The 23,001-nt window shown below is 35.4% G+C and overlaps 3 protein-coding genes across 3 annotated transcripts; all 3 read right to left on the reverse strand.

The window, feature by feature from the left end:
• Positions 1 to 406: 406 nt before the first annotated feature.
• Positions 407 to 1,366, reverse strand: LOC148879766 (late embryogenesis abundant protein At1g64065-like). The gene has a single exon (XM_088966848.1). The coding sequence runs from the start codon at positions 1,236 to 1,238 to the stop codon at positions 603 to 605; it is 636 nt and encodes a 211-aa protein (XP_088822974.1). The 5' UTR covers positions 1,239 to 1,366; the 3' UTR covers positions 407 to 602.
• Positions 1,367 to 8,168: 6,802 nt separating this feature from the next.
• Positions 8,169 to 8,705, reverse strand: LOC148879767 (late embryogenesis abundant protein At1g64065-like). The gene has a single exon (XM_088975240.1). It carries the CDS (start codon positions 8,703 to 8,705, stop codon positions 8,169 to 8,171), a length of 537 nt encoding a protein of 178 aa, XP_088831366.1.
• A 12,017-nt stretch (positions 8,706 to 20,722) lies between these two features.
• LOC148879768 (UDP-glycosyltransferase 88B1-like) lies at positions 20,723 to 22,743 on the reverse strand. The gene is given in 2 exon segments (XM_088966477.1): positions 20,723 to 21,647; positions 21,649 to 22,743. Coding segments are annotated over 2 exon segments (1,440 nt in total). The 5' UTR covers positions 22,714 to 22,743; the 3' UTR covers positions 20,723 to 21,272.
• Positions 22,744 to 23,001: the final 258 nt, after the last annotated feature.

Below are 23,001 nucleotides of genomic sequence, written 5' to 3' on the forward strand. Positions count from 1 at the left end.
ATGACTTAGGGAATTTCTACAAGATTGTTGACAGAAAGAAGGGGGAAAATGAATTGCTTGAAGATTGTATGAGAGAAGGGGGAAAACATCTTCGAATTGTTGGAAGAAGACATTTTTCGGTCAGTTAGATTTTAAGAGAAAATGATAAAAAAGAAAATAGAGAAATGTTAGTGGGGTATTTTGGTAATTTAACATTTTCCATCATCTGAATTAACGGTCGAGGTGGTCTTTGTTGCAATGTAAAAGTTGAAGGGGTTATTTGTCGCGAAGAAAAATACAAGGGGGTCCTTTGTTACAGACCCCATATAGTACATGGGGGTCAGTATAATTTACCCTATATTTTTTTTCAATGGAAATATTACCTGAGTCGTGAGTAGTGTCAACGCGTGCACTAAAGAGAAAAGTATATCCTAAACAATGCAAAAGACATGTATAGAACCAAGGAAGAGAAACTGATTATCTTACACTGAGACCGTACTAATGGCCTCCGGTCTCTTTATTTCAGGCAAGAACAAATAAATTAAAGAATATTACTCTAATAAATCGACATACGGACTATAACAAAGATACCAATCATAAAGCTAGAAATTTGTATAGGTTGGTCAGTCGCAATTCCAACCCTGGATCGACTTGCAGCCGAAGTTTAGTGTAATGGTGCAGTTCATTTCTGCGGTTTTGCGCTTCTTCATTACCTTCATCAAATGCACCTTCCCACTCAACTTTGCATAACTGTCGAGGATCAAAGTCCCCGACTCGATATCATTCCTCAGGTTTGAGTTGCCGGATAGCTGTTCCGAGTTCACTTCCATGGTAACGTTCATCCTTGTTGTCTTTCTTGCCTTTGCTCTCGCCTTGGGAACCAGAGCCTGCCCGACGGTCGTTCCCTGATAGGAGACAGTTACGGTGCTATTGTCAAATTTGAAGTGACCGAAGTTCTTGTTCTTGACTGCAACTTCGCCAATCAATTTCATGGTGAAGGAAGCATTATTGCTGAAACTGAGGTTCTCAACCGTGACGGACGTCATCCTAACACTGGGAGTTTTGATCTTTAGTACAGTTAAAGCAAACACAAGGATAATTATGGTCTGAAACACAGCGAAAGCAAGAATATAAACAAAACACTTGATATTACGCTTGTGACGGAGCTCCTCCTTAGACCGCAAAGGTGCCGATTCTTCGTCGCTTTTCGCTGGACCCACGGCTGGTGCCAAAGGATTGGTCTGATCCTTTTCTGCCATGATTAGTTCCTTTTTTGTTTATTTCTCTGTTACCTTTTTTTTTCAAGTCTCTTTTGTTTTCTTCTCTCACCTTAGCTTTTTATTTGGGTTTTCCCATGGAATGGGAAAATATCAAAATGGGAACTGGGAACTGAGCTAAGTTGGGGATATTAGATTAGATGTGGTAGATATAAATTTATAGAGATAGAGTGGATATCTAGAAGCATGCGGTGTTGTGTTTTTTCCACAGCGTGTTGAATGGTGCCGTTTATTGATTCTGTCCGTCGTTAAACGCGTCCTTTTGGGCTCTGGCTCTGTTTATTTATTTATTTATTTTTTTTTTACTTTCAGGCTTCCCCCCGGAAGTTTCTCCGTTATATGTTTTTTATTTTTTTTCAGTTTACTAAATAAACATGAAACGTTCTACTGATGAAAAAAAGATGCATTATATTAGAAGTTTCAACCTTTTTTTTTGGCTGCAACAGAAGCTTCGAACTGACCCTAACTGAATTTGGTTCAATTTAGTTCGATTTTTAGTTCAGTTGGGCCCTAATTCTACATAAATGACAAACATTGATCTAGGGTTGTTCCTGGGTCGGGTTGGGTTGGTTTATTTTTTCCAACTGATCCGACCTGTCGGGTTGCTTGAAAATGAAACCGAAACCAACCCTGTATTAGGCAAAACTGACCCAATCGGTTTGGGTTGGTTTGAGTACTTGAGTTGAGGGGCTAAGGGAGTTAAGGGCGGGCTAAGTTAGAAATAACCAAGAAAAGAGAAAGGAAATTTGGAATTTTTAAGAAGGCTTCTAATCTAAGTAAAAAATACACCTAACTGTAATTACCTATTTGGTGTAAAAAATACACATTTATTTAAACCTTCCAAAAAAATGCAAGAAGCTATTAATGGCATTCCTTGTCTTGCAATGCTTGCCATTGATGGCATTCTTAAAAAGAAAACTAGAAAGTAGAAATTATAAGTAACTATAAGTAAATAGAAAGTAGAAACTAAGTTAGGTACTAACTACTAACTACTAACTAGGAAGTAAGTTGGTTCGGGTCGGTTCGGTTTTGGTTTTCATGTGTGGAAACCGAAACCGAACCGACCCTTTGGTTTATGCTTTTTAGTAACCCAAAACCGACCGACGCTAAAGAAAACCCGACCGACTTGGGTTGTGTCGGACAGGGCTGGTGGGTTTGGGTCTTCTTATGAACAACTAATAAATAATTTATAATTAATAAGTGTTATTAATTAAAAGTTAAAATGGCCCCAAAACCCAATGATTTTAATTAGTTGACTATTATTATTACTTAAAAGTTAGAATTCCCCAAAAGGCTAATGATTTTAATTAATTAGCTATTATTAATTAAAAATTATGCCCAAAGCCCTATGCCAATGGGAAATTGGCAAATTGGGCATTTTTCAAAAACAATTAATAATTGATGAATTATTAATGATTAGTCTAAGTTTTAATTAACAATTATTAATTAAAAATTATTCGCAAACAATTAAAGCCCAATGGGAAATTGCCAAATTGATCATTGGGAAATATAATAATTAATTAGCATAAAGTATTAAATAGATCACATTAAATATTTAATATGCTTCATAAACACTAAATCGGTTTTCAGTTTGGTTCGGTTGAAAATCTCAACCAAACTGAACCAAAACTGAAAACACTTTTTTTTTAAATGAAAAACTGAACCGAACCGATATCCAAATTAACCAAATTGAACTTGCTTATTCGGTTTGGTTCGGTTTATCAACCAAATTTGAACACCCCTAGTTATTGATTTGAGAAGAAAAAAAAGAAAAACAAGTTGGTTTTCTTTTAAGACTATTTATGTTTTTAAAATTAAATTTTGCAATACAAAGACTAGAGATTATTACATAATGGGGGAAAACTATGATACCGACTGTACTGGATGAGCTTTGACTAATCAAAATCCACTCATAAATTTTGATAGATACCATAGAGTCTAGATTTTCAACCCACGACAATTCTACCCATATCTACCCACATAACATCACAATCACACATAGGGAACATTTTATCCTATTACTTGTTATTATGCACAGGGAGATTTTCTTAATGTACGGAGATAGTGTTCTGTTGGTAGGCATGGGTAGAAGATCTAGAGTCCGGATATCCTACTCACAACAATTCTACCCACACCTACCCACATAACATCATAGTCACACATAGGTATTATGTATTTCAGGTGGTATCATATTGTACTAGTACATGTTTTTTAAATTGATATTCTTTTATTTTTTACTTTTGAAGGCAAGGATTATATTTCATTCAAACTAAAAAACTTCTATGAATATAGGGAAGTAATTACAGTACCAAGCAAAAAAGCTCAGATACAAATCCTTGGAAATTAAAAATCAAAATAAAGACTATGCATAAAGGAGAACAAAAAAGAAAGGGTCAGAATCACCAACATAAGAAACAATTGAGCAACAAAATTACCAACAGAACAAGATATTCTCCTTTTTTAGTTTTAATAACAAAAAAACACATGCATAACCAATGTTTTCTACGTTTTTATTTTAAGAATTTGTTTTGGAAACAAGATGGTTTTGATTTGTTTTTGAAACTCAAAATAAGAAAACCAATTCACATTAGGGTAGATTTGGGAAAAGTGCAAATATAAATATGTAATTAAAATGCAATATTTTGTATTATTTTATATGTATTTATATTGTACATATTTGTATTGTACTTTTTTCAAACTAAGGCTCAGTTTGGAAGGAGCACAAATACAAATATGTACAATGCAACTGGCATGATTCATACCCAAGTCTTATCTATCATTCAGAGTAACTAATGATTTAAGCCACTAAGTCACCTTTCATTTTTTAATGTTATGTGAAATAAAATAATTTTTATTATATTTATAATAAACATGCAATATAAAAGAATGTTATATGTTTATGTTCAACAGTTCCAACTTAAAATTAAATATAATAATATTAAAAATTAATATTTATAGATAAAAATGAAATAAAAAAACTACCAATTTTATATTTATAACAAAAATTGATTTTTTTACTCCCAATAAATTTATACAAATAAAAATATTAATAATAGAATAATCTTTTTAGTACTTAAAAGTCATACATTTATACTTAAAAGTGATATATTTGTATGTATGCATAATTTTAATATTTTTATATTATTAATTGATATTTCAATTTACACTAGATAATAACATATTTATTATTTATAAAATTAAAAAAATTATTTAAAAATATTCAAGCATATAATATTATATTGAACATATCAACTACAATAATGTAAATTTATATAAAGAATGGTTTATTATTTTGGAAAATTTATTGAAATAAAAATGTTAATAATGGAATAATTATTTTAGTAATTAAAAATTATGAATTTGCATATGATATGCATTTTAAAAATTTTAATATATAGATATGAAATATTTTAAGTTAAGATTATGTATTTTATAAATTATCAATTGACATTTTGATTTACATTTTACAATAACATATTTATCATTTACAAAATAAATATATTGTTTATCAAGCATTTCAAAATTTACTATTTAATTGACTTTTTATGATATAATTGAAAAGTAAAAATAGTAAAATAGAAAATAATTGATATAGTAATTAAAATATAATAATTGCATTTGTTTGTGTCTTGAACTTAGATAGAATATAACATAATAATGGTTTTATGCATGTGTTAATTTGTAAAGATCTATATAATATGTGTCTTCGACTCCTGATTAATGGATTATCAACACAATTGTATGATATCTATGCATCATGTTATATTATTTGTAAAATATTTTTTTATGTGTACTATTAAAATATACATTTCTTATGTATTTATATTTTATTTGTGGTTATTTTGACCTTAAGGCTAGTGTAATTGATGAATTTACAAAATTTGTATCTATTTTCCTAATGTATCAATGTGTTTTCATATCTTTCATCTGTATCCATGCGTTTCCAAAGCATATTCCTATCCATATCTGCATCCAAGTAGTGCAATACGATACTCAATACCGATACTTTGATCCTTGATATATAGACACATGTTTAGTATTGGTGATTACACAAATTGAGGCTCATGTTCGAGTTCAACCCAAGTGCATCAAAATTAGGGTTGGGCCTAGGTTGAACCAACTGATAGTTTGGAGAATGAACCACTTGATGAGATTCATATGTATACATGTCTCAATTTGATATCTACATTCAAGCTCAGTTATTTCCAAATCCATTGACAACCCTAATCACGACCCACATTGGAGTGGATTCTAAGAAACAAAAATAGAAATTCAACTTGATAATGCCTTTATATTAGGGCTGTAATCGGATAGGATTTAGAAAAACCTATATCCGATCCAACTACTAAAACCCACATCCGAATCTGATTCGGAATCCAAATTGATTTGAAGACCTCATATTCGAATTTGAATCCTAATTGACTCATATTGGATTTGGATTTAATTCGACTCTACTTTATATTTTTACTGTAAAAAAATTAAAAACTTAATTACTTTTCAACTTTTATATATAATAAATTAATGTAAATAACACTTAATTTATTATTACATATAAAAATTCATATATAATCTAATATATAGAATATATTTTATAATTTTAAATATAAGTATACACAATTTATATATTAAAAATAATAAATATTATAATATAATCAGATTGGATGTCAGATTGGGCCTAAGATTTTTGGGTATCATTGTGAGGACTACTTTATATGCTTCTCCCAATAATTCTTGAACTATAATATAATGGAAAAATCCATGATGTGCCAAAGACATGATACTAGAAAAGCTCCCCACATGATGAATAACACTTGATTGGTTATCACCTTTATGATATTGGTTGTTTGGCTACAAGTTTATCCAATATCATGTGTTTCTGGTATCATAGTCTAATTTTATTATGATAGTTATTAATATAATACTTAAAAATTATAGATAAAATATTAATTGGTTTGAATATATTCTAGATAGTTAAAGGTAATTAGCTTCTTAAAAGGCCCATTTGGGTATTGATTATGTTCTGACGTTCTAGAAAAAATTATTTGTGTCCTAGCTCAACCAAATTATAACCCGCTTAAGATGGCTGCAGCTCTGGTCGAACTGCTTTTACTAAATTGTTTTTAAGGCTCAGTTTGGTATGAGTACAAATACAAATATGTAGTGTGCAAATGCATACAAAATACAAGGTTTTGCTTTTGCACTCTACAAATTTGTATTTGTACTCTTTCCAAACTGAGCTTAAGAAACCACTTTAAATAGCTTATGAGAAGCCTCATTTTGGGTTGAAAGAAAGCAAATTTGGGCTTCTCCATTTTTTAATAAATACAGTTTCTAGATGCGGTCTTAGGTCCATGTATCTTATAAAACCAAATCTACCTACCACAGCAAAGTCCTTCCAAGCGGGCACTTGATAAAAAAGAAAATAATAAAAAAAAATCACTACTTTTCTTTTATGTCGTTAATTTCAAGATTCATTGAATTAATTGATGCGTTTCATTTCCGTCGTGGTTGAAGAATACCTGGCAAGCTGCTCGCAAGTCCTAAATCCTAATCCAAGAAAAGAGAGAGAACGGTATTGCATCTTGCTTCCCTTTTCACTTTCTTGGAAATGAATTTGTCGAGAGTCTTGGTTGATGACTAATTGCCTGCCTACACAGTTTTCAATACCGTAATCTCTTAACATAAACCTGGACTTGATTATTTTTCTTCTTGTCAAGACTCAAGATTCAAACTCTTTTTTTTAATTGAATTAGAATGAAGTGGCCAAAGAGACAGACCGGAGGATCGCTTTCAGCCTCTATCACTTAATTGACTGTTGCTTTCATGCGTAAAGAGTACGCCCTTCTTCACTTGCTTTGTTGCCTTTTTTTATTTTTTATTTTTCCATTGCATTAGTACTAGTATTAGGGGATGCAAGTCGGATGGATAAGATTGGGTTGAGGTCAACCGTGGGGTTTAGGTGGAATTTGCCAAAATGTTCTTATTTTCTACACTCAGCCAACGCGTTTGGAGCACAGATTGATATTTTGAAAACACTGCTTCTAGGTCTAGGGAGGGATACAATTTTGGCAGCTTAGATTGATATTTTGTCAAAATTTGGTGACCAGGTCAGCTCAGATCAGGTCATGATTAAGGTTGTGGTGAATCTGACTTAAGAAGGGTTGCTACATGTTTCTCTTTTTTCCTGCTTAACGAGTTTGGAGCTGATGATCAAAACATTAATTATTAGTCACATTCATTCAGCCGTATATTGAGAACATCTTACTTCAAAAAGATGTTTCCAATGTGTTGTGATCAATAGAGTCGGACTTGTAACCCATTCATAACCCCTTCACACCCAACCCTATTTGGAGTGGGATCAATTTGATCCAAGGTCTCTACAATGTGTTAGGGATTTTACTATCTCATTAGGTTGTTATCTGATAGATCATGGGTAGGTATCGCGATCTAGAGGTGAAATGTGGGCCGTGCTGGCCTGGCATAACTCGTGCAGGTTAGGGGTGAAGTTGAGCATGAGCCTGGACCCGTGGCCCATGGGCCTCGAACTGGGCCAGGCTGGCCCATGTCATTTCATCTTCATTTTTTATTTTTGTTTTCACTCTAAAATTTCAAAAAATAAAAAAATAATAAGAATAATGAATTGAAGGAAAATAAAATAATACATTCAATGATTGTAGTAACAAATTGAAGAATAAATCTCCTAAAATTTTATTTCATATGAATAAACAAGTCATACAATAGAAATCTGAAATGATTAAGGGCCTGATCGTTTTTGGGATTTTGAGACACAGACAGAGAGAGGGAAAAAAAATTGAAAACTAAAACACCTTCCCCACACCTTCCCCCATAAGGCCATAAGTAAAAGAAGAAGAAGAACGACCGGTGAATAGCGTACAATTCTAAATCCGTCCGTCACAGGCAGCTCAAATTGCTGATATTCATGGTACTCAAATCCGCTGTCATGGTGCAGTTCATTTGGGTAGATTTGCGTTTCTTCATAACATTGAAGAGATGTACCTTGCCGGACAACTTTGCGTGGGTGCTCAGCGTTATCATCCCAGAATTACCGGAGAACTGGGAGGACGTTGCATTTATGATAAAGTCCAGTCGCTGCGTTTTGCGCGCCTTAGTACGGCCGGCATGAATCACGGCCTGTCCTACAATGGTGTCTTGGTAGGAAAAGGTTAATATGCTGCTCTCGTATTTGTAATGACCAAAATTCTTGTTCTTCACAGCCAGTAGGGCGTTCAGTCTTATGCTGCCGCTGCTGACGCTGTCGATTTTGACATGGCTCAATTTAAGACTAGGCCTTTTGATACGAAGCACGAATAACGCAAGCACCACGATGATTAAGGTCTGCAGTATCACACCGATGACGATGTATGCAAAGCATTTCATGTTCCGTTTCCGGCGGGCCGAGGAGGCGGCCTCCTGCTCACTGCTCGTCATTAATTGCTGGGAGTGGGAGCCGGGAGGGAGAGGAGGACTGGAGGAGGAAAACTTTAATGAATTTAGAATTTAATTTTGAGATAAGATAGAGCTGGTCATTGTGTTATTTATAGGGAAAAGTACTGCAAACACACCATGCAGAATTCTGAATTCCATCCTCCTCCGTGAATTTCGCATCCATTCTGTACTTTTGGCTTAGTAAATTCTGAGCATGGCTGACTTGATAGTGGAATGAAAAGTACGTACAGGTACAACGTAGCCTGATGACTGCTGAGTTAAATTACAAATTACAAATTACAACCCAACCCAAATTGTTAATTCTGCCAAATCCGTATCCCTGATACGTTACAGAGATACCAGATTCCAAACTTTGAGTTGAGAGGAAGGAATTTATCATATTCGCCTGGTCTAGTGTAGTAGTGTAGTGTGTGGGTAAAGCAAGGCACTTAGGCACCGGCCACCTCGCTATAATCAAAAAAATTAAGCTCCCACTTTGAACAACTTTTGACTCCAAATTTCCAGATTCGGTTAATAGTTAATATATTTTTTGTGATTTGCTTGTTTTCACTTTTCAAACGCGATTATACTCATCTGGTCTGATAACAATAGAATAAAACCAATTGGGTATGTGATATGATGACAGAATGCGGGCTTCTAGAGTGTAGGGACCATCTCTCTTGGTCCTCCCTTTCAAGTTTCAACCACGTTATCTGCGTAATTATCATCAATACTGAAATTGGGAATTTCTTTCAACCCTTTGAAACATATGCTGCCAACTGCCAAGGGAAAGCTTACCAACTGGCTCCATGTTTTCATGGAAAATACGAAATACATCGTGTAACACGAGACAAGTAGGAAATCCCGTTGTGTCTACTCCTCTCCGACCTTCTGTTCCCACTAAAATCTGCAGGCTTTTTAGTAGTATTAGTTTCAATAAAATACAATATATATATTATGGGTAGTGTGATATCAATAATTCATTATCATGGCTGTCAATATACAGATGATTATAATACTAGGGAGACTGAGAGGCCGGGTCTTCCAAGGCGGCCATAAAAGTGGATTCCACACGTTGGAAAATTTTACTTGTGCTATTTTTTTTTTTCCCCCTTAGATGCTGCTTTCGTGGGACCTCCATATTTGAATTGGTAGCTTAATTCAACCACCTTTTTATCTTTATAGGAACGTCTACAAGGTCACAGCTAGACCTGTTTATCGGCCGGGTAGTCCGATAGATGGATCCGGCCTGATTTAAGTTGGGCTTGGACAAAATATCAGACCTGTAGGTTTGGGTTTGGGATTTTTCAAAAATGTTTGGTCTGAGCCTGAGCCTAACTTGGTAATATAATTATATAAAAAAATATTATATATATTCTTTATTATTTGTATCTTTTTTCAAATAATAGTGAGATCTTTCATTATTTTCCTTTTAAGTTTTGAGCTCTTTTAATATAAATAAAGCACTTTTTTATTGAATAAAATTTTATTTTCCAATTTTCTGGCTGGGCTAGGGCCTGGGTATATTCTGTATTAGACAAAGCCCAACTCGAACCCGACTCATGAACAGGTCTAGTCACAGCTTGAATCAACTGCATTATATTATTGTACTATATTAGTAGACCGCTCACAGACTGGGCTTCAGGCTCGACTTTAAAGTCTCAGGCTTGAATTTCGGTCTGGGCCCATTGAAATTTTGACACAAGCTAAACCTGAACCCATAGTAATTTTTGTTTTGTTTTGTGTTTTGTATTTCTTTTTCTTTTTCTTTTTTTTTTCTTTTTTTGAGGGAGGCGGGGGGCGGAGGGGGCGCTTAACAATTCAGTTCTTAATTTTATATGGTATGGACTTGGACTTTCAGCCCTTGAACCAAGTCTGATCCCAATATTTCAGGTTTTCTTATTCTTTGGGTTGGTCGCAGGAAGCCCGAGTCCAACCCGAACTCAACCTAGCCTGAGCCTAATACTTCAGCTTTTCTTATCTTTTGGGTTGGTCCTAGGCCTAGCTGGCTAGCTCGCAGGTAGCCCGAATCCAACCCGAACTTAACCTAACTTGAGACCAATCCAATTATATAAATACATAAAAAACATACATAGACACCTACATGTATGCCAAATTTTAATTCGAATTGATTGAACTAACCAGGTCTCAGACCTAGCCCAAACCCAACCCAAATATGTCCAACTTCAGTATGGGCTAGGTCTGAAATGGACAGATCGGGCTCGAATTAAGTCAGTCCAGTCTCGGCTTAGGCCCAATTCTTAAGGATGGAACTGGGATATAAACTCATTCAGCCGTTGGCAATGCTGGAACAGGTAAGATCCAGAGTCCTTGGTCCATACTGGATACCCTTGTCAAGTGTTGTGTTAACTGACAAATAGTTGTTTATGTGTGGAATTTGGAATTTTTTCCGCACGCCTTTCCGTTACTTATTCAGTCATAATTGGAAAAACTTCAAGCATCTCAGTCTCGGCATACCATACCATCTTCACCTCTTCCACCATGAATGAATATGTCTAGGAATTAAAGTGTACTATCAGATGTTGAAGAAAAAGGCGCCACCTTAGGTCGTGGAATTGGGAGGTTGGTTATTCGCCTCAAAATTTCCATTTGGGTAGCCAGTCCCGATGAACTGGAGACAAAATGATACACACCCGGCTAATTATATATCATTAGGGCTGTTCATAAAAAAATTCAAACCGATCAATCCGGTTCGATCCAACCTGAATCGGCCAGTTTTTCTTTATGACTGGTCGGTTTAAGGTTGCAAAGATGGGTAAATAGACAGTTCAGTTCGATTTTAGTTTTCATGTGTGAAAATCGAAATCGAACCAAACCGAACCGAGTTATCTAAATACTTGCTACTTAACTAGGTTGTCTCTATCCTAATTAATTACTTAGCTTTTTGTTTCTTTGATTCTTTCTAGTTATTTATCTATTCTTTCTAGTCTTCTCTTTAGGATTGGCATTAATGACAAGCATTGCAAGGCAAGGAATTCCTAGTCCCTACACTTCTATTCCTTTAGAAATATTAGCTTCTTGCATTTTTTGGAAAGATTTAAAGAAAGGATCCCTAGTCTCTAAGGACCTTTACACCAAATAGGCAATGACAAATAAGTGTCATTTCTTTCCTAGATTAAAGTTTTTATTTTCCAATTTCCAAATTTCATTCTGCTTTCTCTATGACTATTCTTTTCATGGTCCGCCTCCCTATTCCTTAAGGCTCATAACTGCAGTTATGGACTTTACACCAAGTAGGCAATGCCAATTGTGCTGCCATTTTCAATGAGCAGTTGCAAGGTTTTCAATTTCATGAGTGTTAAAGCTTGGGGTCGATTGAAACCGACCCAAACCGACTCAAATAGACTAGGTCGGTTTTGCTTAGTATAGGGTCGGTTTCGGTTTCATCTTTAGGTAACCCGACCAGGTCGGATCAGTTAGAAAGACACCAGCAAACCGACCCAACCCAACCCGTGAACAGTCCTATATATCACGACTGTATACACCAGTTCTCACTATGGGCCTCATTTAGGATCCTGCTGTACTGAACACTGGTATGTTCAACCATTATAGGTAGTTCAGTTGGATGTGTATGTTTATGTCTCTAGTTAATACGCTCCCGGCCTATGGTAAGTCAAGTCCTAGTCAATAGGAGTGTCAATGGACTGATTTTGGATTGACCTCATCCAAATCAAAATCAATTTGGATGGATTGGACGGACTAACAAGACATTAAATTGAACCAGTGCAGACTTAGTGGTTGGAAGTATTCATTGGATTGGGTTGGCATGGTCTATCCATAATGAATTTATATTGGATTGAACCAATCTCTGGTCCATTGATAGAAGAAAAGAATATAGGTGTCAATTGACTAAATTTGGATTAGAACTAACCTAAATTGAATCAAATTGGACAGTCCAAAATATTCATTGAATTAGATTAAAACTGATCCATTTGTAATGAACTCATATTTAACTGGATGAGATTGAACAAATCCAGTCCAATTGACACCCCTCCAGTCGGCCAACACGCAAGCTTGCATATACGAAGTATTGCGACTGGCTATGTATCACATAAATGCTATACTCATTAATCTGCATATCGTCGAGATTGGCTTACCGTGAGCCTATAACTAGGCCCATTAAAACACAAGTGCACCCCAATCTTGGATGTGGTGATACTGCGCAATTCTTGGCCCACCCTTCCAACTTGGAAACTTGATCCAAAGAAACTTGTGGCTTTTATATTAACCCCCACAATATACAAAACTTGATTTGGTTTTATATGTATATATGCCACAGTACAAAACAATTAAAATCTTTTTAAATTGACGGATAAGCTACCTACAATCATGAACTAGCTAGGCCCAGTTCACAAATCCAAATTGTCAGCAACCCCAAGTAAAAAAAAGGGGGCAATTAGGCCCATGTTTGGTTTACTGTTTTAAGTCTCATTCTCTTAATTCTTGCTCATTTTAGGCAATAATGGATAAGAATAAATATATTAGAGTGTTTGGTTATAAAATTCTTGCCAACGGCGACATTATTTTTAAAACAACAAATCAGCCCCATAGCACAAAAATTGACTAGCTTGCAACATGAAAAATAATCATGCCCCATTTTAATCATTTCATTCTTTGAGTAAACTCTACCTATAAAACTGTTGCCATAGATGTTTACTTTTACGAAAACACTTTTACAAAAATGCTTTTATAAAAGTACTTTTACAGAACATCTATGCCAATTGGTAAACATTGACTATTGGAGACCTAGGTTGGTGGTTTGTGAATACTGGCACAAATATATATATTTTTTTTGAAGAATGAAAATGAATAACATAGGACACTTGTTAATCTGAAAAGAATTCACTTTTAGGAAAAAAAGTATTTGGTTCATAGCAATATTTTCTCATTTTGCCTATTTTTACCCATTTTTTTTCCATTTTAGAATTTCATCTTGGGTAAGAATGAGAATTGAACCAAACATGGCCTATAATTAGGGTGGCAATTTTCCACCCAACCCGTCCATTTACTTGGTGAGTTGGAAATGGGTTGATCATCCATTGGGTCAATTTAAATGGGTTGGGTTGGATTGGGTTGTGGATAACCATTGGGTTAACCACTACATATATAAGTATTAATTCCTTAGCATTTTTTTAATTTTCTTCATTTGAATGAAATAATTTATAATTAATGCATTAATTTTCTATTAATTATTAACTAAAATTAGTTTTGTCTCGAATCAAAACACTTCACCCAAATCGGCATAAATCCAAATCAACTTGACAAGAGTTTAGACCAGCTCACCTGGTTTAAATTGAAAGACCTGATCACCTCGGTTTGATTCATTTGGGCTGGCCAATCCGAACTCGAATCGACCTAGTACATATTGATCAGGGTCGACCTGGATTTGAAATGATTCTGGGCAAGGATGATTTGATGCTCCACTTTCTTTGCCTGGTTTGGATCACCTCGTCTGACACGTATCCATACAACCCGACCCGAATTTGGACAAGTCCGATTTACTTCTCCTAACTTGCTTCAGACCAGTCGATTTTGTCCCAAACCCATGCACAAACTCGATATGAACCGGTCCAAGTCAATCCACCATTGACTGAATCAGTTTGGTCTAGTCCGACTGAATTGGTCCAAATCTAAATGGTTCAACCACCCTTGATGTGATTAACTCTAAGACAATCCAATTAGATAGTTAAAGTTGGTCTAACCAGTTTGAACCTAAGTGGTTCGTCAAACCCGAAACCCAAACATAATCAAATGGCTTCGTTGCTTGTATAAAAATAATATGCATGTAATGTGATTTGAACCTTCACTACTTATGTAAATAGAAATTACTATCACCACCAAGCTATAACCAACTTATCTGTCAAGAGAAAGTTAGTTCCTTTTAAGTATATAAATATAAGATTAATGTGTTTAGATGAATTGAATTGGATTAAAGCGGGTTTGGGTTGAACCCAACCCGTTTAATTCTATATAATTGGATCATTAATGAATTGATGGGTTAAATGGAATTGGATTGAGTTCAACCCAAACCAAACCAAACCCAACCCAACCCGCCCAATTGCCACCGCTACCTAGAATGACACACAAATTAAAAATATTGTTGCAATTTTGTTCCTTTCATGGTTTGTGGACCTGGTGATGGACTCATCAGCAAATTTATTGTCTCACAGCTGTGGGAGATCATCAACATGTTAATACTTCAGTTTCAACTAACTAAGAAACTTGAGTCTTTGATCCTTGAATTATTATTTTGTAGGAGAAATGTTTAAGTTATCTATAGCATATTATATAGCGTTAAAGGCCACATCAGCAGCTCTCCTCCCGTTCTCCCTTCTCTCATCTCTCTTTAAATCTCTTCCCTTTTTCCCTTACCCCTTCATAACTTTCCCATTCACGCTCATTCTTTCCTCCCCTTCCGCTACCTATTATACCTCCTGTTTAGCCACGTCACTAGCGTTATTAGCCTTTTGCCACCTCATTCCACTATCGTGACAAAAGTGGGCATTTTCGCAGAGGACAATGAAGGGGAAGAGGCCTATGAATGAAGGGCCAGCAACGCAGCAAGAACATCGAAGACAAGTAAAAGATATTACTAGATCTTTCCAAGTTGATGTATGTTTTTTGATGGAAACCAGGGTAGAACCTACAAGTGCAAGGAGAATTATCCAGTCTTTTATTTTTGATGACTCCTTTCGTATTGACTCAGTGGACTTTTCGGGGGGTTTATGGATTATGTGGGAAAAACATTTTGTGATATGAATGTTATTTGTGCTAATGATAGACTAGTTCATGTGCTAGTTTCAGATAAAGAAAATAATTTGGAATTTTTCTACAACTTTCTGAAGCCACAGTTTTATTGGAAAGTATCAAGTTTGCCATTTACATGAGATTCGCTCACACCACATCTTTGAAGGTAATAATGAAATAGTTATTGAAGTATTTTTATTCCAATATCTAGTTGTAAGAGTCTTCTCAATCACCTACATGGATTTTCAATTACTTTCACTTCTAGATCTGGGAACCAGGTAGTTCACCACTTAGCTAAATTTACTCTTACTTGTCAACTTCCTCAAACTTGGTCTTTTGCTTCTGAGTTTATCTCTTCTTTGTTAAACAAGGAAATAACTGAGTTTTGAATGTTGAATGTGTCTAAGGGCTTTCAGAAAAAAAAAAAAAAAAAAAACAAGAAAAAGAAAACTAAACAAAGAAATAGCAAAGGAAAAGGTATTTTTGGGCACAAAAATCCATAGACAAGTGGATTTTAGACACCCTAACTATGATTAGAAGAAATAGGAATAGAGTGATAAAGGGAAGGAATGAAAACGGGACATGGACCCAAAATATTGAAGAAATTAAAGGCCTACTTGTTACGGCCTTTAGTGAGAATTCAGAAAAGCCAAAGTGGCAAGGTGTGACGAAGTGCTTAATCAGATCAAAATTCAGTTATAATAATGATGTATAACAAGAGAGGAAGTCTAGAAGGCACTGAAATCAATGCAAGACTTAAAAGCCTCGGTCTTAATGGCCTTAATGAACTTTTCTTTTAAAAAGTATTGGGATATTGTAGGGATTCAATCATAAACAGAGTCAAAGCGTTCTTCCACTTGGGAAAATGATGAGAGTTAAATAATATTGTACTAATTGTAAAAGGTAAGAACCGAAAGACGTGGATCAATTTAGGGCAATTAGTCTTTGCAAGTTGTCTATTAAATTATTGTAAATATTTTGGTAAATAGGATTCAAATAATCCTCAAGGGGGTTATATCACCATTCCAAAGTGCATTTAACCCAACAAGACAAATTACAAATAATATATTAATAGCACACGAAGTATTTAATTCAATGAAAAAATAGAATGAGAGTTTATAAGGAAAATTGTCTGTCAATACAAATTTCGTGCTATAAAAAATTAATGTGGGTAAGTTTAAAGAAATTTTTTTTTCCAGAAATTTAAATGGGATACAAATTTCCTTTTTCTTGGTAAAGAAAACTCTATGATTTTCTTGTTTTGGATAAAATCGAAACTGTGATTAGAATTTGTAATTATGAGAAACAAGTAATGCCCGATCTTGTGTTAACAAAGATTTATTCATGCTCAATCAATGATTAGAACATGAACAACTGAAAGCAACGCCTTCACTTGTAGAATTAACGGAAGTCTTTTGGATCATGAGAATTTGAGAATCGGAATTTCATGGGTTGATGTTGTAGCAATTTCGGTGCCTAGGCAATTGAAGAATTGGAGTCTTTCTTCTTTCTTCCTTAATCTTAGTGCAGCCCGTTTCTTCTCATTTTTTTCAAAAGCAAAAGAAGCGGTCAGAGACGGGCAGAAACGGTCGGAGACGAATGGAAGTGTAGTTGAAAGGGGGAGCCAAATTGGAGAAAGACCATCCGAACAAGAAATCCCCCCATCCCCTTTTTTTTTTGGGGGGGGGGGGGGGGGGGGCGGACCCACAAGATTTTAATTTGTGATTTAATTTAAAGACTTGTTAAAAAAGGAATTGGATTTGCCCCCTCCCATCTAGAGACACATGCACTTGGCAAAAAGGGGTTTGGCCTATGCAACTCCAAATTTATTTGTCTAGACTTGACTAAATCAATCCTTCTTGTAATCAATTTGTGATTCCAATTAAAAGTTAATTAGGAAATGGGTTGGATTTGGCAAAGAGGAGTTTGATCCATGCATTTCTTGATTTATTTGGCCAAATTTGACTTCCAAATTCAGGTGATCTATCAAGGATCCTCTTGTGTGAATTCCTTTTTAAATGGGATTTTGCATGTACCAATCTAAGACTTGACAAATCTGTCCATTGAATGACAGATTTGATCTTGGGATTTTCTTTTTATCGCAATGCATTGAAAATCTGAGTTTCTAAGCCCATGTAATGTCACACTCCTTTGGGCTAATGGGCCAATTCTTCTTAATGGGCTAATGGGCCAATTATAATTTCCACAATTATTGGAGGTTTGTAGAAATTTTAGTAATTTATTTATTGAAAATTACTGATTTTGGTAATTTCAAATATTGATGGATAATTATAGAATAGATATTATTGATAAAATATTTAATTAGTGAAAATAATTATCCACCAATATTTGAAATTATGAAATAACGATTTAAAATGAATAATTAATTGATTTGGTGAAAGTTACTTAAAAAATCCATTTACTGAAATTAAATATTGAAATTTCTGAAATTAAAATTATAATATAGTATAATCCAATTACTGAAATTGAAATTAAAATTAAAAAAATCCAAATACCTAAAATAAAAAATTCAATTACTGAAATTAAATATCCCTTTATATCGATATTATTTTCAGAAATAATTAATGAAATTAAATAAGAAAAATAAATTTTCGTAATTTACCTTGGTTTTTGGTAAATTGGAAAGTCATTAAATTATTGATATTATTTTCAAAAATGATTCCAATTTCTATAATTTTGAAAATTAATTTCAATATTGAAATCCATACTTAATGAAGATTTAAATTGTAGAAAGTTAATACCATTATTGGTATATACTGTGAGTAATTAAATATTTTATAAATACTATTAATAAAAATAATCAAAATTAATGTTTGAATTTTGCTTATTGAATTGCTTTTGTTTAAATTTATAGATGTTGTGCTTTGTAGATTATTACATATTGTTAGTTTGTTAAAAATATTGTTTTTGAATTTTTTTTTTTAATTTGATGACTCCTATACTTGAAGTTGTCTAATAATGCAAACATAAAAATTATCAAATAATTAAAAAAGTTATCAAAAATAAATTAAAGAAACTACAAGAAATTAGTAGAAATTATGATGAAAATTACCTAAAATTATCAAATAATGTAAGCCCCAATACATTACAATAACTTAACAAAAGTTTTCATAAATTTGTAGAAAATGTACAAAAGTTATTAATAAATAGATTACCATTAGTTGCTATAATTTACCAATAATCATAAAAAAGTTAGTATAAAATAATTAGAAGAAATACCCAAAAATAATTATAAAAAATTAGAAGAAATGTCCATAAATAACTATTAACTCGCCTAAAATGCAAAACTATCATATAATAAGTATAAAATATTAGTATATATAATACCAAGAATTATCATAAATTAGTATATAATAGAAAATACCAAAAATTATTAGAAATTATCCAAAAATAACTAATGAAGCACTTTTTGGCAGCTACCATACTAAATAGCGAGTTTAAAGTTGAGTTGGAGAATTCTTGATGGAAAGGTGGCTTGGATGCTATGAGCTAACTAGGCAGTGCTAGGAGGTTGTCCATGTGTTGAGCTAGGTAGGTAGGTGAGCTGTGTAGTCTAATAGAGAGACCTGCAAGAAAACAATGTTAGAGTGCCCGAGTAGCTTTTACCCAATGTGAGCGCTCCAATGCTTAATTAAGTTAGTATTGAGTTCTGTGTGCTGAATGTTTGATTGCTAGTAAACTTGTGAGCAATAAATCGTACCTACCTTGTGAGGTTGGAGGTGACGGGATGCACATATAGAATTGGTCAATGAGAATGTCTTGCAGGTCGCCACCTGGAACTCAATCATGTCGGCAAGCCCTCGAAGGAGGTCGCTCCTCACGTCGAGGTCACTTTAGTTGGTGACGATGTGCTACTAACCGCCCTAAGTTGTGGATGAGGTCGCCATCCAAGTTTCCACCAGGTCGGCGACAGAAGCAGATCGCCAAGTGGGACTCCATCACTTTGGCAAAGGCAAATCATCGCATAGGTGGTATTTGAGTGTCATCTAGCTATTTCGAGATGCCATGCATCATGTTGTCACTGGGCCAAATCTGCCATCATCAATAACCATCATTAATTTCCATAAAATACAATATTTTTAACTGAATTTAGTATAAGTTAATAAAAAATAACCACTAATTTCTAAATATTAGTAAAACTTAGGATGATAATTACCTGAAATTAATATAAGCTAAATAAAAAATACTAAATCTTTAAATAATATAACCAAAACAAATTACCATTATTTACCAAAACTTATAAGAAATACTAGAAATAAATTTAAAGAAAATACCAGAAATACATTACAAAATCATAAATTATTACATAATAGAAATTACCAAACCCAAATACATTACAATAATTTACCAAAAATTATCATAAAATTGTAGAAAATGTCCATAAATTATTAATAAATAACTTACCATTAGTTACCATAATTTACCAATAATTATGAAAAACTATCGTGAAATATTAGAAATTTCTAGAATTTACCACAAATTAACACGATATTATAAAAGATGTACCCACAATTCCGTGCGGGTCCCCGCTGGTGCTGATATATACTGATATTAAATAAAACAATAAAAGGAAAGCCCTCCCACTTTGTCGATATTGGGTGCAAAAATTTGATATCAGATTTTAACAATTTATAAAGCATTGGGCCCGGAGGCCTACTTAAATTTCACATCTCCCCATGTATTTGTAGGTTGTCATTTATGGGGAGATGTTCCCATTGCACGGCAGTAAAGTTGGAGTGAAGAGAATTGAAATTGGATTTACTCCTCACGGCACTTTCAGTTTCAGGCGAGCATTGAGAGCGTGATGACTATAGCCTGTATGGTTGGTGGGAGGCTGTAAATTGGTACAGAGAGATGCGAAAAAAGCTTTGATTCTGGTGAAGTAGGCGGCTAGCGAAAGATTTCTCTGGTTAAGCGATGCAAGGCTTCGTTTCAGTTGATAAATCCGGGAAACAAAGCCAATGTGGAGTAGATGGCAGTTTTATATATCCAATGGTGGTAGTGGTTTTGGGGTTGTATTCAGAATTCAGAAATATTTTGATGTTGTGACACATGATGGCATACCATGTTTGAGAGCATATGCTGAATTTGGTAAATGACAATCTGGATTTCTCTGCTTCATGACAAGAAGAGAGGGTTACAAGGTTGCCCACCAGTTGAGTTTGCAAAGCAAGTCTCTGGCCCCTAGTTGGAATCTGGAGATGTTACTCTGTTAGACATGGATATGATCATTTTATGAAGCCACATATTTTTCTTTTCTTTTCTTTTTGGTCCACTGATAACAAACAGAAGTAGAAAATATAAGAAATAAAAACCGGGCTACACACAAGAAGGGGTTAATCCTTCCCCACGAATCACTCAAGCAAATTGAAATAAAAAAAACTCGGAAGACATAAATGGACGACGAACAGAATCAGACTCCTGCGCTGCAAGGAGATATCACAAAGACGACTCTGTTTTGGTCAATAACCTCTCTTCTTTGTGGGTTTGCCTTTTTTGTTCTGGTTTGTGCTTATGTCTCTTCTTTGTGGTTGGTTCGTCTTTGGTGTCTTCTTGTGCTGTTCTTCTTCTTTTCCTTGTTTAGTGAATCGCTCCATCAAGAATTCTCAGGCGGTATGCTTTACGAAAGGCAATTACTACCTGATCGGCATTTTGTTATTACTCATGTCCTCTTTCTCAAAAATCATCATCTTTATCTTCAGCATCATCAGAGCCTTTTTCTTCAATTTAATTCTTCACAAATCACAAATACCAAACTAAAACAGAGTAGATAAGGGAAATTCATTGTCGCATCCTCCATATGTCCACCAACTTAGCAAGGTCAATAAGAGATGGCCCGCCCTCGCTCATTGCAGCACTTGAGCCATCTCTCATGGCAAGAGTTCGCTCTCTGATGGCTTTTCCTTCCTCTGACTCCATCAACCCTCTTACCTGTTTCTCGACCTCCGCTGCACTCACGAACCCGTCTTCTGACTCATGCATCCATAAAGCCAGCTTCATTTCCTCAACCAACAGAACCCTGTTTAACCGCTGTTCGGCGTAGAGAGGCCACGCCACCATGGGGACGCCTGCAGTAACAGCTTCCAAAATCGAGTTCCACCCACAGTGTGTCACGAACCCACCCACAGATTCCCGTTTCAGCACTGCAGTCTGGGGGGGCCCATGATTTCACCACAAGGCCTCGGTCCTTTGTCCGTTCCAAAAACCCTTCTGGCAGCAAAGCATCCAAATCGGGTTCCGGCGGCAGTTCTGAGAAGCGCTTGCTTGTGTCTTCGTTGGGTGGGCTGCGCACCACCCACAAGAACCTCTGTCCGCTCTTCTCCAACCCAACTGCGATTTCCTTCAATTGTGCCGCAGAGAACAAACCCAAGCTACCAAAACAAAGGAACACAACGCTACGACTCGGCTGAGAGTCGAGCCACGTTAAACACTCGGTTGTGTAACTTCCTCGATCACCTATTCTATCGTCGGCCGCAATCACAGGTCCGATATAATAGATTGGTGGGGTGGGAGCTTCCGGAACGCAAACTCCATTTGATAAGGCTTTGATAGCTCTTATCTCCAGCGACACAAGCGTGTTTACGATAACTCCGCTTGATTTAGGAAGATGAGTACACATGTTTAAAAATCCTGTGTAGGCTTTGTCAGTTCGATCAAGGATCGGCTTAGCCATGTCACGGGCTGGAACTGGTGGTATGCCCGGGACCTCGAGATGGGTGTCCATATCTTTGAAGCTTTGCGTGGTGTTTCTGTGGATTGTCGGGAAATAAAGGAATAAAGCGAGGCAGGACGCAGCAGACGTGTAGTAGCAGTAAGCAAGGATGTTGAAGGCGGCGGCAATGTCGAGAGAGTTGATGCAGAAGAAATCGAAGATAAATGCATGAATTGTGGAGGACTGAGAAATGATTTGAAGGGCATGGTGGACGTTGGGGATGTTGAGGCGGAGAAACTCAAAGATAAGGGTTTCCTGGTGGGGAGAGGAATTGGAGTCAAGAGAAAAGGGAACAGAGGGGAGGTGACAGAAGGTGATGGAAGGGGTGGTGGTGGAGACACGGTTAATGTAAGAAGTGACAGAGCCTAGATTGAAGGGTGGGGTAGGGATGAGAATGGTGATGGAGAAAGAAGGGTAGTGATTAAGAATGAACTTTCCTAACTCCACCATGGAGACCAGGTGACCAACACCTGGAGATGGATACAGAACTAAGCTTACGCTCTCTTTCATCTTGGCTTTCGAGTTTTCTGTGCAACAGCAACTATGTGGGTCGCCAGTGGCCCTACTCCTGACGCTGGTAGCATAGCGAGTAGGATATTATATAAGTGCAATTTTTAGGGTTTAATATTAATAAAAGTAATATATTTAAAAAAATTTTAAAAAATAAGTTAATTTTTTTAAAATAATATTAATAAAAAAGATACTGTTCATCATCTTATTCTTGCTATTTGTTTATCAGAGCCGAAATTCGCCACCGTCATCCGCTGTCGCCCGCCGCCGCCGCCCCCTCCGACAACG

Source organism: Nelumbo lutea, chromosome 1 (assembly GCF_056320005.1).
Source record: "Nelumbo lutea isolate HS-2025 chromosome 1, American lotus-T2T, whole genome shotgun sequence".
Classification (NCBI taxonomy): domain Eukaryota; kingdom Viridiplantae; phylum Streptophyta; class Magnoliopsida; order Proteales; family Nelumbonaceae; genus Nelumbo; species Nelumbo lutea.